At 43.0% G+C, this 19,442-nt stretch overlaps 1 protein-coding gene across 2 annotated transcripts in view; it reads right to left on the bottom strand.

Moving 5' to 3' along the window:
• Positions 1-18,905, bottom strand: part of HEATR3 (HEAT repeat containing 3) — a 41,629-nt gene extending 22,724 nt beyond the window's left edge. Inside the window, exons 1-11 of one of the 2 annotated variants that reach the window (XM_047078370.1) lie at positions 18,623-18,905; positions 18,320-18,492; positions 16,202-16,289; positions 14,172-14,284; positions 11,770-11,879; positions 8,913-9,053; positions 6,670-6,947; positions 2,019-2,109; positions 1,521-1,678; positions 1,173-1,255; positions 108-244 (exon numbers count right to left, since the gene is read on the bottom strand). In XM_047078370.1, the coding sequence (XP_046934326.1) occupies positions 108-244; positions 1,173-1,255; positions 1,521-1,678; positions 2,019-2,109; positions 6,670-6,947; positions 8,913-9,053; positions 11,770-11,879; positions 14,172-14,284; positions 16,202-16,289; positions 18,320-18,492; positions 18,623-18,754 (1,504 nt within the window). In that variant the 5' untranslated portion in view covers positions 18,755-18,905. Of the gene's footprint in view, positions 1-107; positions 245-1,172; positions 1,256-1,520; positions 1,679-2,018; positions 2,110-6,669; positions 6,948-8,912; positions 9,054-11,769; positions 11,880-14,171; positions 14,285-16,201; positions 16,290-18,319; positions 18,493-18,622 lie in introns of those variants that run through there. The other variant, XM_047078372.1, reaches the window with a different exon arrangement.
• Between the last annotated feature and the right edge of the window lie 537 nt (positions 18,906-19,442).

The following is a 19,442-nucleotide window of genomic DNA, read 5'->3' as shown; positions in this document are numbered from 1 at the left end:
CTTCAGGTTGGATGACAAACACAGTACAATGCCAAAGTCCAAGTTCCTGGCCCTTCAAAATTCTGCTTGATCCAAACAGTCTTTTGCAATGAGGCCTAAATATTTACCTGGCTGCGAAAAAAGCAGCTGTGACAGATGTTGTGCAAGTGTCTGAAGAGCTGCGGCTCCCCCCAGATGGTCCACATCCAGGAGGGATACGAGACTCTGGAGACACACGAGGGCTCTGCACTGAATAGTGTTCATCCTGGAAAGGAAGCGAAAAAAATGCGGTCTGTTTCCCTAATGCGGTCTGTTATCCAACAGAATCCAGTATTAACTTTCCACCTAAGCTTCAGGCTCTGGCTGGGAATATCTGCAAGCAGAAGGTATATGGCTATTAACAAAGAATCTTAAGGTGAACTGTTTATCTACCTAATCAAATTGCTTGAGCACTCAGGGCTCGCGGCACAATTACTCACTTACGAGTCACAGGGAATCTGCTTTAGAAAAATTTTTATGCACAGCAGCATCTCAACTATTTTTAATTGTGAAATATGACATACGTAAAGTGTTCAACACATATATAGAGTTTAATAGTTTATTCATATTTTATAAAGCAAACACTGCGCACCCAGATAATAAACACCGCCAGCACCCCCACAGCCCATCTACCCCTTCCCTATCACGCCCCACCTCTCTGACCCCTAAAGGTCACCACTATCCAGACTTTTATGGTAAACATTTCCTTGCTCTTCTTTATAGATTTACCACCTACGTATGTCTCCTGAGACAAAACAGTTAAGTGTTACCAGGTTTTGAACTTTGTAAAAGTGGAATCACAGTGTGATTATTCTTTTGTGCCTTGCCTTCTTGCTCAATGTTCCAGTTCGGCTTTTTTTTTTTTTTTTTTTTTTTTTAGTGCTGTACATATTCTGCTGCATGATTATGTCAAAATTTATTTATCCATTCTGCTGCTGATAGACACTGAGGTTGTTGGCAGGTTGGGGCAACTACGAACCACACTGCCATGTACATTCTCATGGCTTAGTGCACATATGCACCCCTTTTTCTAGGGAATACACATAAGAATAGAACTCTTGAATCTGGGGGGAGTCAGCATCTTCTATTTAAAGGCCCATCGTTTCACATAATCACATAATAACAAATAGTTTTGAAAATAGAAAAGTTCTTACTTTCTAACCAAAGATTTCCAAGTGGGACTTCTAGAACATAGGTCGACTGCAATGCTGTTTGGAAAGGCAGTTTTCTCAAAAATCTAGATTTAAGAAGGCAGTAAAGCAAAGGTTAAAGAGTAGTGTCATTTTACACAAGATCCCTTTTTCAAATCCCAACATGTTACCTCTACGTGAAATGGTCAGACGTGGTGAGGACCTACTTACTGTTCCTCATACTCCCGGTACCGTTAGTCCTAGCTTGCTTCCTGCCAGTTACCTACAGTGTGAGCAAACCTCTTTCCCATACACAGTGAATAGCTAGCCCTCCCCATGCTCCAGAATGAGGCTAGACTTAAAACAGACTACCTTCTTTGGGATGAGGTAGTTGGTGAAAGCGGTGTGAACCTCATGGGAGAGGCAGAGGGGAGAGAGCAACTGGCCACCACACTCGCTGAAGGAATTCTCCATAAATGCATCACTCTCATCGCTGCTAGAAAGCTCTTCCCACTCATCGTCGGAGGGATCTGGGAAGAGTGCGAACCACACATAATTGGAATATTTAAGAAAATCCTCATGGAAGCTGCCCTTTCAGTCCAGGGGGAGAATGTCTCAGTGTAAACTGGTGACAGGGGCGCCTGGGTGGCGCAGCTGGTTAGGCGTCCGACTTCAGCCAGGTCACGATCTCGCGGTCCGTGAGTTCGAGCCCCACGTCGGGCTCTGGGCTGATGGCTCAGAGCCTGGAGCCTGTTTCCAATTCTGTGTCTCCCTCTCTCTCTGCCCCTCCCCCGTTCATGCTCTGTCTCTCTCTGTCCCAAAAATAAATAAACGTTGGAAAAAAAAAAAAAATTTAAACTGGTGACAAACCTTCACTGCAGCACATGTTGACGATAATTTCCAGAGCAGTCTGCTGAGCTGTCAACAATGCTATGGCCTCTCTCAGTTCCTTGTCAGTGGGCTTTAAAAAAAAAAAAAAAAAAAAAAAAAAAAAAATCAACCAACCAATTCTCAATGTTTGGGAAAATATTTTCACGTGGATGTCCTTAGTTAAAGCCTACTACATGATTTCTACCCTTGGACTAGAGCGCTTAGGGGATGGGGCAGCCAGAAGAAAAGTCCTAACGTGCTCAAGTACAAATAAGCATTATGATTCCTCTTGGCACTGTGCAGCAGGCCACTGATAACTGTGCTTCCATCTCTCTGGATGGCTGTTCTCTAAGTGTTGCTTAGTTAGCTGCAGAGAAGAGGTAAATATTCAGGAATTCTGAACTGAATTCACCCTGAAACTTAATCTAATGTGTTAAGAAGGAGCTCAGCCCACTAAGATTAAAACAAGAGCTCATTTCAGAGACCAGGCACTTATCCACAACAAACCTGCTTTTAGATGCTTACATGTCCTCTTGGAAAAGACTGCATTAACAAGAATTACTAACAAGCCCGTATACGCAGACAGGCTTGCTTCCTGGCTTTCTTTGAAGACCGCAATAAAGCATTTCTTTAAGACTGAAAAAAGGGGAGAACTTTTTTCCTCTGGAAATAATTAACATGAACTTATCAATTACTATTCTTAAAATGGGCTGTATAAATTTACATGACCTTAATTCTCAAGTTACCTATGAAAAGTGAAATAGCTACACTGATATTCCAGAGGAGTGCGTAAGCTAAAAATAACGTGTATTTCATTGTCTGAATGCTTCCCAAATTCAACAGGTTTCTAACTGCCTTCTCAATGCCTCTACAGTATTCTATTTAACAGATACACTATCATTTATTAAGCATTCCACTAATTTGGAATATTACAGGTTACTGGGATATGACATTTCCTCAGATTTACTGGGTCAAAAGGGACATCTACAGATCCTGTGACATGTTCCTATTTTCCCTCAAAAAGGTTCATACTGATTTACAATCTTCCACCAACTTCTTGTACAGTGATTTGACTGTAATTTTGAACCATGTTCAAAATTATTTATTTTTATTTTTTTAAAGTTTTATTTATGTAATCTTTACACCTGATGTGGGGCTCAAACCCACAACCCCGAGATCAAGAGTCACATGCGCCTCTGACTGAGCCAGCCAATGTTCAAAATTATTATTAAAGAATAATAAATAGGGGTGTCTGGCCAGCACAGTCGGTACGGCATACAGCTCTTGATCTCAGGGTTGTAAGCTCAAGCCCCACACTGGATGCAGAGGTTCCTTAAAGTGAAATCTGGGGCACCTGGGTGACCCAGTCAGTTAGACATCCAACTCATAGCTCTGGCTCAGGTCATGACCTCACGGTTCATGGGTTTGAGACCCTGCATCAGACTGATGGTACAGAGCCTGCTTGGGATTCTGTCTCCCTCTCTCTCTGCCCCTCTCCCCAACTTGTGCTCTCTCTCTCAAAATAAAAAAAAATTTTAAAAATAAGTATCGACAACAAAAACAAAATAATAAATTTAAAATAATAAAAGATAATACATTTATTAATAATTATTTTAAAAGGAATGTGTTAATTTAAAACATGTACCTTAGGAATCCCTCCATTTGTATTCCTTTTATCACTGGCAAGAATGTACATAAAAACTATTCCTATCTGCTGTGCATATGATGTTCAAGTAAACATTTATTAGAGTAGACTCAAAGTTAAGTAAGATATGTTGTTGCTGAGCTCCCATTCCCTTGAGATGTATGAAGATCTGACTCAGAAGAATCCTGAAATTAAGTTCTACTTCTTTATGTAATTCTCTTGCTCAGAACAGTTCCTTGCTTCTTACTGTCATCAAACTAACATAAAGAGCCAATCTAGATGAAATGTTATGACATCTGAGATTTGCTTCAAAATGTTCAGCACTGAGATGGGAGAGAAGGTGGGGAAATAGATGAAATAAAACAGACTATGATTTGATCACTGATAACTGTGGAAGCTGGGCGAGGGACTCCTCTATTTCTGCCTATGCTAAAACAACAACTTGGGCTGGTTCCTTCTCTACATATTTGTGGCCATACCTTCTTAAGTTAAATGATGTGATTAAAGGTTTTGATCCCGAAGGACTCCCGCACCAGCCACCGGGCAGTGAGAAAGACCAGAGCCGACAAGCATTACACACTTTATATTCCTGGCACATACCAGCATGATGCCCAGCACCCTACTGGCACTTAAACACTGGCTGGCTGACCAGCGTGTTAACCATCCTGTCTACTCGGTTATGTTAATAGACTTTAAGAAACAAGTTTTGTTATGAGAAAACACTGCATTTTATAAGCACCAATGTTCTATTTTTATTTTTTTTTTTTATTTTTATTTTTTAATTTTTTTTTTTTTCAACATTTATTTATTTTTGGGACAGAGAGAGACAGAGCATGAACGGGGGAGGGGCAGAGAGAGAGGGAGACACAGAATCGGAAACAGGCTCCAGGCTCTGAGCCATCAGCCCAGAGCCCGACGTGGGGCTCGAACTCACGGACCGCGAGATCGTGACCTGGCTGAAGTCGGACGCTTAACCGACTGCGCCACCCAGGCGCCCTGTTCTATTTTTAAATAATAGCTGGGAGAGTAAGTGCCTAAATAACAGTTAAATATCAACATTTTTTACACCATGGCACTTTTGTCTTGGTAGACATGGATCTCAGTCCCCTTCTCCCCCTAGGAGTCCCTTGGAAGCAAGGCTGAGGGTGCAGAACTCCAGGTTGCTGTTCTCCCGCTCCCCGGGAGGGGTTTCAGGTATTTCAGGGTTCCAACAGCCCACCTGTAATCTCGGCTTCTGCTGACGGGCATTTGTCGTGGTAAAACGTGGTCTGTGTGCACCAGTTGGGATAAGGTCAGCGCAATACCACGGCTGCATAAGAGCCTCCAAGCCCTGATCTGTCACTTTCCCCAGATGGAAGCCACATATGTCCCAGATCCAGGACTGACCCTTCCCGTGACAACTGAACAGAAAAATGTTCCTAGGGTTCTTTATAAATACCCCTTTGCGAGGATAAGGCACACGGCTATGCCTTTGTCTATCTTGTTTTACTGGCTTTAAATTGTACTCAGACTACAGACAAAAAAGAAATCTGGGGTTCAAATATGTGCCTGCCTGCACCAAAAGGGGTGCCATGATTTTGAAGCGACTTTATAATTTGCAAGCAGCTCCAGGCTTCTCACTTTCATATTGGCCCCACAACTCACCGCGCTGCTGTGTACCTAAGGGCTAGCCACAGGGGCGGGAGAGTAGCTCCAGCTACAACATTTTGACTTCGCTAAAATAGCACTGATCTGTGCTTTACAAGACTTTGTGAACCCAGGAAAGTAAGATACTGTTATATTTCTTTTCAGGTATATTCCATTTAGAGAATTTTTATTGGGCACCAACTTCTCAAAACTCTAAGACACTGACTAAAGACAGCTCTCAGTTTCAGTTCACTTTATACAAATCGGGACAAGCCACAGGCAGAACTGCAGAAAGTGTGAGGGAATGGAAATAGCACTCTCCCGGCCCAGGCTTCATCATCCTCCTTCGGAATGAAGAAAGCCAGCAGCCTCACTGATCTCCCCTGCCTCCAGGCCCCCTAACGACACCAACCTGCTTTCGTCATGCTGTTCCTACCCCATCCTAGATAGTGAGGTGTTCTGTCCAAAAAGCCTGCTCTGACTACCTCTTCCTCTCCTCTCCCATCAGGGCCATAGATCTGGTGTGCCTCTCTATAAAACACTACTCCCTCAGAAATCTGTGCACAGCCCTATCACTGCTCCTGGCACGGCATATTATAATACATCCTAATTATGGGTCTGTCCTCCCAAGATGGAGAAGGTCCCTTAAGATGAAAATGTCTCGTCTTTCTAGCATCAGCATCTGGCACAGTGCCTGGCACACTGCAGGAGCACAGAAAATGTGCACCTGAATGAAGAAAGCCAACCTGCTGTCCACCCCGCTCTCCTCCTTGGGGGAAATGTTTTTCCAAGGTATGGCTCCATCTCTGCTGACCGGCTCCGCTGACATGCTCCCTGCACCTGAGTTTGCTCACCTTTACTCCGACACAAGCATGTCACAACCACCCATTCGGCAAACCCTAAAACCCATCAATTCTCATAAGCACCCAACCTTCTCTGCCCAGCAGCAGCGGGCAAACGAGGGCTTGCTATTTTTAAGGATAAATACTAAAAAAGAGACAAGAATGCAAGGGGACGAGCCAAGCAAAGTAAAAATTCCTTTAGTTTGAAGACAGTCTTGCAGAATATGTAACAAAGAGGGGAGACACAGGAGTTAGGAAGGTGTCTGCATGCTATTTAAAGTGTTCTAAAAGGATGGGTCTATCCCCTCTTTGAAATATTCTGTATATAAAAGTTTAATTTTAGATAGGAGATTTCTTTTCCCCCTTTGGGAGTAGATTTATAATGTGACCATGAGAGTCAATGGGGGAAAGGGACTGATTTTTACTGGAGTTCACTTCATATTTAATTTTGCTGTAACGTTTTTCTGCAAAGCTTTGGCGACCTATTAAAAGAAAACAGCTGTATTAATCCAGGATTGCAAGCATCAATCTGACTTACTGGAAGTAAATCTGAAATGAAAGTTTTCCTTCTGACTTTTCTTTTATGAGGAATTTCTTCCATTTCATCGTCTTCAATCAGATGGTCACCATTGGCATTCTCTCGTATCTCCTCCGTCTCTGCTGCTGCTTTTAACCTTTGAGTTTCGGCCTCCTTCATTTGAATAACTATTTCACCAGCATCCACTTCCAACACTTCCGATAAGATCTTCAGTATGGCATTTATGATTTCTGCCTGACTCTTGGATGGAATAATGTCTTTTAGGTTCCAAACTGTTCCTGGGGGGAGGGGAGGGGGAGAAATGCACATAAGGAATCCCCTGTGAAAGCTTTTATTAAATCCAGTTTCCATGAGATTGGTTCTTTAAGCTCAGATGGGATTTCAAAAAATGTCAAACCCTCCTCCACCTCTGTTTAGTTTTTATTAAATGTCCACACACACACAAAAAAGCTTTGCACAGAGGCAGCTCTCTTTGTTACCATCCTCCACAATCATCTCCCTTCCTTGGCACTCAATGCCTTTCTCTGATACACCACACAGCAACAGACCAAGAGAAGGCTGATCAGGTTTCACTTGAAATGACAAATTAAGTTGCCCACTCTCTTTCATCTTAACCTGAGCTGCCCTCCTAGGCAGCTTCTTATACTCCAGGAGTAGAATTAAATGTACTAAAATTCCAAGGTCTCATGGACAAACCAGAGAGCAGGTTCTACAGAACAGGAGCCACCTGTTACTCATTAGTCAGTTAAAATAAAAATACTTCCTGGTACCTACCCAAAAGAAGTGAAAGCAGGGACTTGAACAGATATGTATATACCCATATTCACAGCAGCATTACTCAACAGCCACAAACCCAAGTGCCCAACCATGGATGAATGGTTAAACAAAATGTGATAAATACATATAGTGGAATAGTAGTCAGCCTTAAAAAGGAAGGAAATTCTGACACATGTTACAACATGGATGAACTCAGAGGGCGTTATACTAAATGAAATTAGTCACAGTTGGTACAGCTTGTGACTTTTGATCTTGGAGTCATGAGTTTAAGTCCCATGTTGGGTGGAGAGCTCACTTTAAAAAAATATTTTTAATTTTTTTTAAATAATAAAACAGGGGGCCTGGGTGGCGCAGTCGGTTAAGCGTCCGACTTCAGCCAGGTCACGATCTCGCGGTCCGTGAGTTCGAGCCCCACGTCGGGCTCTGGGCTGATGGCTCAGAGCCTGGAGCCTGTTTCCGATTCTGTGTCTCCCTCTCTCTCTGCCCCTCCCCCGTTCATGCTCTGTCTCTCTCTGTCCCAAAAATAAATAAACGTTGAAAAAAAAATTAAAAAAAAAATTTTTTAATTTTTTTAAAATAATAAAACAGGGGGCCTGGGTGGCTCAGTCGGTTAAGCATCCGACTTGGGCTCAGGTCATGATCTCGCAGTTCGTGGGTTTGAGCCCCGTGTCGGGCTCTGTGCTGACAGCTCGGAGCCTGGAGCCTGCTTCTAATTCTGCATCTCCCTATCTCTCTGCTCCTCCTGTGTTCATGCTCTCTCTATCTCTCAAAAATAAACATTAAAAAAATTTTTTTTAATAAAATAATAAATTAGCCAGCTTCAGAAAGAAAAATACTGTATAATTCTACTTATATGAGGCACCTAAAGAAGTCAAATTCATAGAAACAGAAAGTAGACAGGTGGTTGCTGGGGGCCGGGAGGAGGGGGAGATGGGGAGTTGTCCAATGTGTACAGAGCCTCACTTCTGCAAGATGAAAAGTCCTGGAGATTGGTTGCACAACAATGTTGAATGTACTTAACACTACTAAACTGCACACTTAAAAATGGTCAAGATGGTAAATTCTACCTTACATGTGATTTTTTTTAATGTTTATTTATTTATTTTGAGAGAGAGAAAAAGAAAGAGAGTGCATGAGCAGGAGAGGAACAAAGAGAGAGAGAGAGAGAGAGAGAGAGAGAGAGAGAGAGAGAGAATTCCAAGCAGGCTCCATGCTATCAGGAGCCCACGAACCATGAGATTATGACCTGAGCTGAAACCAAGAATCAGATGTTCAACCAACTGAGCCACCCAGGCACCCCTATGCATAACCTCTTGAATCTCCACTTAAATATTAAATTTTCAGAACAGACATATACCGGAAAGTCCTGATGTGGTGAAATGAACGAATGATTGAATTTTGGCCCCCATCTCTACCCATTACATATTACCAAAAAAGGACACTGTCGCAAAATGGCTAAATTTTACCTGCCACCAATGTCTTTAACAGAATGTAGTCCATGGAACTGACAGGAGAAAGCATTGCTGACTCCAGTACATGCAATGCTGGGGCAGTGAAAGAGTTCAGTAGCTCTGGGTTATCTTCAGTCACTGTCTGCAAACAATATGCTATAAAGATAAAAATTAAGAAACAAATGAATTCTGCTAGGGTAATTTATACCAATCTGACTCATCAGAAAATATCTGCATCTTTACAACTTCTTCAAACACAGGTAGCTTTTGTAAGATAGATACGCTTTACTTCAAGCATGATACATGCAAATGAGGCTCCTCGAAGATCAGTGAAAGACTTTTTTCTTTTTCTTAATTTCTAATTCTTTATACAATATACTTTCATAAAATACAATTTTAAAGGCTCTTAAATGTTGTGACAACATGGAATTGCTATGAACATTTACAAAAGTTTCTCCTCAATTTCTGTACTTACAGTGGACTGGTAGTAAACAGCCTGTGGACCAAACACCAGTACACAGACAACACTCTTAGCAGCTCCACTGTCAAGAACAAGCCCCAGGTTTGGGGTCATTCTGGCTTCCTTTAAATTTAGCATGACCTTAAAACTTAGGGCACTTATTTCTAGCGAAGCAATATTTCTTTAAGAAAAAAAGCATCTTAGGGGCACCTGGGCTGAGTTGAGTCGGTTGAGCATCTGACTGTGGCTCAGGTCAGGATCTCACAGGTTGTGAGTTTGAGCCCTGCGTCAGGCTCTCGACTGTCAGCATAGAGCCTGGAGCCTGCCTCAGATCCTCTGTCCCCCTCTCTCTTTGCCCCTCCCCCTGCTCGCTCTCTATCAAAAATAAACAAACATTAAAAAAGACTTAAAAAAATATTTTACATAAAAATATGAGTAAACTGAGAGATGGCTACAGTATTCATAGACATATGGTCATTTAGCACTTACTTCCTACCTTGTACTAAAACAAGATAATGGATTACAACTTGCAAATTAGAAATAATTAACTGCAAGTACCAAAGCAACTGGGATTGCCTGACGGGTTTGGCAGAAGAGACCTCTGAAGCACAAAGATGAAGCAAGCCCAAGTTTGTTTTTCTTAGTGTGTTCCAAACAAATCCATTTCTTTCAGGTCTCAAAATTTCAAAGCTGACCATACCCATCCAAATTAGTCAAAATATATGCTACCTCTGTGATCTAGTTTGGTTCCCAAAACACATTTGTATACGAATCCATAAATATGCATGTGTGTGTGTGCGTATATATATATATATATATATACATATGCCCAAATGTAATTTTTTTCACTAAGAGACTAACTAAATTCACTTTAGCAAAAGCCTAGAGAAACTATGGCTGCTACCATAAAGACAATACAAGAGCAAAGAAAGCCATATTAACATAAAGAAGTGTCTCAGAAGTTCACTTTACTTTTATGTGAACGTTGCTTGATTTTCAAACCAAAGTTACTTGACATTTGTTTAAAAAATCACGAATCTAGCTAAATGCGGAAATAAAACACTATTATACAATTCAAAATTATTTTATTCTGATCCATCTTATAGAAGTTTATTAGAGAAAAAAATTTTTAAATAACTAAATCTACAAAAGATACAAAAACAGAAGTGAAGTTTTTCTTTTAAAAGCTATTAACTAGGGGTGCCTGGGTGGCTCAGTCGGTTGAGCGTCCGACTTCAGCTCAGGTCATCATCTCACAGTCTGTGGGTTCGAGCCCCGCGTCAGGCTCTGTGCTGACAGCTCAGAGCCTGGAGCCTGTTTCCACTCCTGTGTCTCCCTCTCTCTCTGCCCCTCCCCCAGTCTCACTTTGTCTCACTCTGTCTCTCAAAAATAAATAAATATAAAAAAAATTAAAAAAATAAATAAAAGCTATTAACTACCTTTTGTCAATTTCCCTCATTGTAAGAAAAGTTGTCTTCTGAAATGAAAAGCCACCTACAAATTTCCTAGTTCAACTGTTTTTAAGATCCACATTTACTCATAAATCACCCTTCCACCAAAGATTCCATTTTGAGAAACTGATTTAAAAATTTTTCCCAGTATTATTGATTCCACTATTTTTTTTTTCTGTTCTCTTAAAAGTATCCAGTAGAGACAAAAGAAGCATCACTAAGAGGAAACACACTTAGTCCACGCCAGGAGAAATGCATAATTAAATAAAAGGACAGCTGGATACCTGGTCATTATAATGGGTAGAAAAGAAATGCTTTGCATCAATTATTTCTCCACTGTCCCCAGAGTTCTGTTGAGCCACCCACCCTCCAATCTGTCTCCTGAAATGAATAAGGGATCCTCACTTTGGCTCTCTCACCCCCCAGAGAGAGAGTGAGGGAGCCAAGGCAGCTGAAGCTGCCAGCCTGGGCTTTCTCTGTCCCACAGAAGGGAAGCAGACCTATGTGAAATTTCAATCACTCACTTTCCTCTCTCAAAAAAAGCACAGGTTATCAGTGTTCTGCTGGGAGTATGAGATAGTGGTACAAGACACTTAAATAAGTCTAGATTCCAATTAACTTTGGTTCAAAGGCCTGGTAGTTGTGGGTTACTACTTCTCAGTAAATGGGAGATAAAAGCTTCAAGACTTAATAAAGCCTTCTAAGAATGGTAATACACTAGAAACCGCACCTGCTCACATAATTGCCTTCCTCCCTTTCAGAGTGAAGAGCAGGAAAACTGTATGAGTAAGTAAAGTATTAATCATAGATTTTAAAAGATCCAAAACAAACAGAACTCAGTTACACATTTATATATAATGAGAAAAAAATCACTCCTGTAGAATAAACATGCTATGTTGGAATAAAAATTTTTGAATAAGGCCATACATACTTAATAAATCATCACCTTTTCTTCACTTACCTACTGAAATAGCCAGGTCAACATTGGTGGAAAACCTACTTAAATACTTTAATACAATCTCCAAACACCCTTCTTTGTTGAATATAGATACTGCTCTACTACTGCATTCACTAAATTGAAGGGGGAAAAAAAAGTTTTACTATTCACATTTTAACATTAAGAAATCAACCACAGAAATTCATGAAAAGATAAATTAGGCTTTATAAACGAACTAAAGAACTGGAGTCAAGCACCCACCATTTTTATAGATGAAGAAACCAATGCCCATTGATATACACTGTACATAAACAAAACTGGCCATCCGTATTTTTATGTCTAACACACTAGGACATTTTAACCAATCTCTTTACCTGCATGCCAGTTTCCTTATAGGAGGCTAGAGCTGGAAGAGATCTTAAAAATCACTACCACTTACTTCTAATCCTCATTTCATACAGGAGGAAACCTAGGCCCCAAAAGATGGAGTGATCTATTCAAAGATCACACATTTTATTTGTGGTGGTTCCTTGGGTCCAGCCTACTGTTCCTTCCACTGTGTAACAGTAATAGTAAGATAAAGTGAGGATAAAAAGTCTCTATGCTTATAAAACAAAAAGCACAAATTTAAAAGAAAATAAAATGAATTTTATTCACTCCTTCTAGACTATTATAATCAGCAAGCAGAATTTGCAGTCTGCAGAAGAGAAATTGCTATCATAAAAATAGTTGAAGCTACACTATCTTTTAATAAAAAAACCAGAATTAATGTTAAGAATGTTATTAATAAATATAACTAAATATAATAAGTATACGAAATACAGGGTATAAAAGAAAGGTAATTTTAATAATTTTATCCCTGTTTCCAGAGAAAAGTATCCCTCTGTTCATACCACATATACACATGATACAATAAAACAGCGGATCAGAGGTTAAACAGAGGTGACTAAATTACGAAATTCAATCTTGTTATCTAAAGATAAACTATTTTCTGCCTGACTCTCTGTCCATCTGTCTACCTACCTACCCCACCTAGTTACTACAGCACTGCTATGAGCCTACCCTCAAGATGGCCACGGCAGAATCAGATATAGTCACGAATATAAGGCATACATGCATTAAGATAATTGTAAATATATACACACGTATACAACTTAAACATATAGGATTTAAAATCATGAAGCATAAGACAAAACTGTGAAAAGCTATAACAACTGGAAACGGTACTGTTAGGGCTCATAGGCATTCAGGGAAGAGACACTGTGGAGACTACTTTTTCAGGCTCTTTCCAAAGAAAATTTTTTAAAACTTCTAACAATTAAATAAGCTAAAGTTCCTGGGTACAGGAAATTGTAACCACCCACTTGCTCATTTCCTCAAATCTGATCTCTCCAATTTTCTGGTGGAATGCATCCACTAGTTTGAAATGAAATCATCGGCACGTTCAGACTGCTGTGTGGGCAGCTTTTCAGGATCCAACTTAATCCTGTTTTCTGAGATACATCTGTGCTTTTAGGTCAGAAGGTATCATTGCTGCTGACTAGAAAATAAGGAACTATGCGGGGCGCCGGGGTGGCGCAGTCGGTTAAGCGTCCGACTTCAGCCAGGTCACGATCTCGCGCTCCGTGAGCTCGAGCCCCGCGTCAGGCTCTGGGCTGATGGCTCAGAGCCTGGAGCCTGTTTCCGACTCTGTGTCTCCCTCTCTCTCTGCCCCTCCCCCGTTCATGCTCTGTCTCTCTCTGTCCCAAAAATAAATAAACGTTGGAAAAAAAAAATTTTTTTTAAATAAAAAAAAATAAAAAATAAAAATAAAAAAAAAAGAAAATAAGGAACTATGACACAATCGGGTTAGAAAGGTGGGACATAAACTAGGGTAGGAAAAAATAAGTCCAGGTAGTGTTTCTAGCCATTTCCATTCCTAAAAGCAAGTCCACACCACCCCGCCACTGCTGCAATCATGGAGAGCATGGCCTTCTTCCTACTGGGGCCCAGGGAGCTCTTCTCAGGCGTCGGCGGTCCTGTCAAATGGCAACTGCTAGGGTGGAGGAATGACGCACCAGCCAAGGTCTGTGGCTCCGTCTCGTTCCAGGTGCTAGACCGAAGCAGCTGCTGCACAGGGGCTTGACTAGCTTGAAGACAATGACCACTCAAGGGTATGCGGGCAGTGGAGGGTAACTGGGGTAGAGTACATGGTAATGGCCACGATTCCTCTTATTTCTGTCAGCAGCAATGATTGGAGAGAAGTCATAAAGCAAAAACAGAGACAGCGATGCTATGAGGAAAAGGGCTTGGGAGGCAGGGCTGATCTTAGATCACCTAAGATCACAGGCCCACCAAGGAGAACAGAGCTCTCTCTACAGTTTTGCAGAATGAGCAGCAGCCTGAGTAGTGTTGAAGCAGGAGGCTGTGTCCGGAAAGCACCTTACCATATATTCCACAGCACATTCATGGCCTCATTGGCTATGTTCTCAATAGAATTTCTGTTCTGATCTTTTTTTTCCTGTGGAGACATCTCATTTGAATCCAGTCCGGCACTACACTGCAACCAAATATCATGATTAGTACCCTGGTTCAAAAGAATAATTAAACAAAAAGGCTAATGATAGTGAAGAACCACAAAAACTAAACATCAGAAATTATAGTGGTTAACGAGCTCATCAAATTCTCATAAGCAGTACCCTTCCCATAGTCCTGTTCCCTTCTGGCAAGAAATACAGACGAGAAAAGTTCACGATTCATTGTGCAAACTGGATACAAAGCATTTAACACTTTAAAATGTAGCATCAAGGGGCGCCTGGGTGGCGCAGTCGGTTAAGCGTCCGACTTCAGCCAGGTCACGATCTCGCGGTCCGTGAGTTCGAGCCCTGCATCGGGCTCTGGGCTGATGGCTCAGAGCCTGGAGCCTGTTTCGGATTCTGTGTCTCCCTCTCTCTCTGCCCCTCCCCTGTTCATGCTCTGTCTCTCTCTGTCCCAAAAATAAATAAAACGTTGAAAAAAATAAAAATAAAAAAAATAAAACGTAGCATCAATACAAAGTATTTTATCTAATGCAATGAAGACAGTAAATCAGGCACAGAAAGGTAAGACACAATAGGAGCTAACATCTACACAGGACCTTCTGTGCACAAGGCACTACTCTAACCACTTTTACATTAGGTTATTTAATCCTGACCATAACCTGTGAGGCAGAGGATCTACTATCCCCAATCTTCTGCTACAAAAGGAAAACTGAGGTACGAGATTGCAGAAAGCGTAGCTTAATACACGGCAAAGCTGGGATTCAGATCCATGTATTCTGGCTCCGAAGTCGGGGTAGGACTGCCCTGTAGCACAGCCCATGGCCCCCTCTAAAGCAGAGCTTCTCAGTCTCAGTACCGCTGACATTTTGGACTGGATGATTGTTTGTTGTGGGGTTCACATGCGCACTGCAGGATGTTAGCAGCATCCTTGGCCTCTACCCACTAGCCAACACCTCAAAAGTGTCTCCAGACACTGACAAATGTCCCCGTGGGGAAAATCACCACCAGTTCAGAACCAATGCTCTGAACAGAATAAGATGAGATGCCTCTCATCAAAATTGGATATTCTTTATAAAGCCTTAAATAAAAGTTATGTATCAATACAGAATAGCGGACTAGAAGCAGCCTAGAGAGAGAGAGAGCGCCTTATTCCCTTCAACTACGTCATGCACTAAGGTTGGCGTGATGTTAAATTTGAAAACTTAATGTAGTCTTCATGGCAAATTCCTAGTCCGTGCCTCAGTTTTCTCATCTGTAAAACAGGAGTAACACCTTCCAAATAGGACTGCTGGAAGGATTAAATAATACATAAAACACCACCTGACACAAAAATGTAAAAACTACTTTTATTTACAAAATTTAAGGTCTAAAGGAGTCAGTCTATAGTTTTAGAAAGGGCTTTTCGGGGCGCCTGGGTGGCTCAGTCGGTTGAGCGTCCGACTTCGGCTCAGGTCATGATCTCACGGTCCGTGAGTTCGAGCCCCGCGTCAGGCTCTGTGCTGACCGCTCAGAGCCTGGAGCCTGTTTCAGATTCTGTGTCTCCCTCTCTCTCTGACCCTCCCCGTTCATGCTCTGTCTCTCTCTGTCTCAAAAATAAACGTTAAAAAAAGAAAAAATTAAAAAAAAAAGTAAAAAACATTAAAAGTCTTTAAAAAAAATTAAAAAAATAATAATAAAAAAATAAAAAATAAATTAAAAAAAAAAGGGCTTTTCCAACTAGCATATAAATAAAAAATAGTGGGGACAAAATAATGGAGACTGGTATAATGAGAAGAAATCTGTGTTTCTAGGAAAAGAAATAAAATGCCCACAGAATGTTTTGAGGGAAGACAAAATAACTAATACCAAAGGGCTTTAAAAAAAAAAAAAAAATCTAAGTGCGTATACTAAAAGCTACAATTAAAAATTGCCATGAAGATACTTTTTAAACCACCTACCTCTTTCAGCAGTGCGACCAGAGGAGTCATGATATCCTTAGTCACCATGTCATCACAAACTTCAAAACCTCCACAAGCACTGAGATTTCTACACAAAAAGTTTAAAATAGGTTTTACTTTCTCAGAGCACACATCACAAAAACACTTTTAAGTTCTCAAATGTAATTTCTACCCATACTTAAGGTTTTCCAGATGACATTGCATATGATTTCTGTAAGATGCTACAGAACCAGGGGTGCCTGGGTGGCTCAGTTGGTTAAGCATCCGACTTCAGCTCAGGTCATGGTCTCACTGTCCGTGGGTTCGAGTCTCTCTTCAGGCTCTGTGCTGACAGCTCAGAGCCTGGAGCCTGCTTCGGATTCTTTGTTTCCCTCTGGCTCTCTCTATCCCTTCCCTGCACACACTCAGTCTCTCTCTCTCTCTCTTAAAAATAAACAAACATTAGGAAAAAAAAAAGATGCCACAGAATCAATCCAAAGATTTCATCTGTTCTGATCCTTGTTTCATATGATGTAAACAAATGACATTGTCATGTGACAACTTAATTTTCAAGTCTGAAACAATACACAGGTACATGGCTACAGGGGCAGTAAGAGAGAGAAGACTTTTCCTATTTAATGTGAACAAATCACAGCATGATCTTACATGAAAGGAACTTTTCTTGGGATCAAGACTTCCAAGGGCAGCAAGGGTGAGGCTGAAGGACAGCCCCTGAAGCAACCCAGGCTAAACTGAATTTTAATTGGGAAGCCACTGCTTGCTTGCCTTCTGAGTGCACAGCACTGTGCCAGGCACTGAAGACGGAGATGAATCAGAAGACGCCCCCACAACCTTCCAGGAGCTCTCAGTGTGCAGAAAACGCCCCCACAACCTTCCAGGAGCTCCCAGTGTACATATGCTGCAGGGAAAGAGTAGGGCTTCCTCCATGTGGTTTCCTCCAGTATGTGGCTAATCCCCATCCATCCCTTAGAGCTCACCTCAAACACCCCTCCCTTAGGGCTTTCTTTTCTGAACCCCCCAGTTACCTATCTATTTATCTATCTATCTATCTATCTATCTATCTATCTATCATATATAATGATTTATAACCAAATCATTATTTGGCTAATGCCTGCCTCAAAGCTGTAAGACAGAAGTCATTTCTGTCTTGTTCACTAACACATGCCCACAGCCTAGCCCACTGCTTGGAGCACAGTGGATACACAAAATATACCTGCTAAAGCACCAAATGCAACATGATATAGACAGAGCTGCAAGAATCGCAAACACTACCTTCTACTCTTGCCCCCTCTACAGTCCATTCTCTGCACAGACACCAGAGTAGATTTTTCAAAAGGTAAATTAGATCAGGCCACTCCTGCTCACCATAGGCCCTTTAGCCCTACACCACTGAGTCCCTGTCCATTTCTCCAACCTCATCTGTAATACCCACCCCTGCCCTGCAAAGCCACACTAAACTTCCTGTTCTTCAACCAGGCCAAGTCCTTTGCTGCCTCACTTCTTTGCTGTTTCCCTCCTTCGGGAATGCTTTTGCCCTGGATTTTCATGTCTGGCTCGGATGCATCAGATCAAGTGTCATCTACAGATCAGAACTTAAAGTAACTTCCCACCTCCAACTCATTATCCTCTTGTTTCTCTCCATAGCACTTCTTACTATCTAGTATTTCCTGTTTTACCTGTTTACTAGTCTCTTGTCTCATCGACACGGGTTCTGTGAAGGCAGGGTTCTCAGCTCTCTTGCTCAATGTTCTGCCTGCTCAAACTCCCTGCACCCAGAACACGTGCCACATGCACTGGAAGAGCTCACAGAACCTCGGGACTCTGGGGGTTCCTGGAGAGGGAGCGATGTATGTTAGGCCTTGCGGGGAGGAGGATACGTGGCAGTTGGCTGCTTGCAGCTGGAGCAGCCAGCTGGACAGATGGAATGCGATTGGGGGAGAGGGGTGCGCTCCTCAGGGGTCTGCAGACTGAGTTCAAATCCCCTCTCTGCAAATGGGAGACCCTGGGCAGTTCTGGGTCTCCCGCGCTGCCGAAGGCAAGGGCATGGAGATAATCGACGGTGCGTGGCACGCACACAGTGCTGGCCGGCCGCCGCGACCCCTCTCTCTCCCGGCTCACCTCAGCGCGCCGGCCGCCGTCTCCCTCACAGCCAGGCTGGGGTCCAGCAGCAGCGGCCCGAGGCGGCGCACGGCGTCCCGACGCGCCAGGCCCGGCAACGCAGGCCGCTGCTGCACCAGCCGGGCCAACCCCGCGCAGGCGCACTCGCGGACCTCGGCGCTCGGGTGCTGGAGCTGCGGGACAGGAGCAAGTGTCAGACGCAGCGCAGAGCGCAGACGCGGGGGCCGCGGCAGGGGCGCGCCGCGCTGCCCCAGGACTCCGCGCGAAGCCCGACCCTCGCAGCCCCGCGCGCCCCGGCTTCACCTTTTCTAGCAGCTCCGCCGCCGGCCCGTCGTCCTCCTCTCCCTCAGTCCCGTTCGCCGCCGCCTCGGCCTGACAGTCGCCCGTAGGAGAGAACTGAGGCCGCTTGAAGCGCTTCGTCCGGCTCTTGCCCATGGCGATGTGCGCTGGGAGAAAAGACCGAGAGAGGAGGGCAACAGCAGGACGGCGGAGGCTGCTGAGCTAGTGTCAGGGTCCTGCTGCCGAGGGGTTCTCGGCGCCACTGCTCAGCCGGGCCCGCTGACTGCCGGAGCCCACATGGAGAAGCAGTGCGCAAGCGCGCCGCGTGTCGGCGGGGAGGAGGCTGGCTCCGGGAGCGCGCAGGCGTAATGGTGGGGGTGGGGCCAGACCTGGGTTAGTAGCGGAGTCAGGGGTTTTTCCCCCCGGGGAAGACGGAGGCTGGGCTTTAATGGGATTACAGCCTCCCACGAGCCTAGTGACGTTTATTGTTACTGAACGTCGCCACACTCTTATTTCCATAATAACCAAAATGCGATTAAGGATACCTAACTTGCAAGGTTATTGTGAGGCTTACATAAAATTGTGTAAGGCGCCTAACACCAAACCTGACATATTTATTTTAGGTGCTCAAAATTATTAACCACGACTTTTTGTGTCCCCCAGGGCATAGCACAGCTCCCGTCAAGTAAACAACCCAGTATTTGTTTTAGATGTTTTAGAATGAATGTACATCTATGTTTGATCAGACGGATTCCCTTAAATTAATCTTACTGGGGGCACCTGGGTGGCTCAGTCCGTTACTGTCTGACTTTGGCTCAGATCCTGATCTCAGGGCTTGGAAAGC

This window comes from Lynx rufus, unplaced genomic scaffold (genome assembly GCF_022079265.1).
Source record: "Lynx rufus isolate CCGP_SWC_20201006 ecotype Redwood Valley unplaced genomic scaffold, mLynRuf1.p SCAF_16, whole genome shotgun sequence".
In the NCBI taxonomy this organism is placed as follows: Eukaryota; Metazoa; Chordata; class Mammalia; order Carnivora; family Felidae; genus Lynx; species Lynx rufus.
This window is presented reverse-complemented; position numbering and strand designations above follow the sequence as displayed.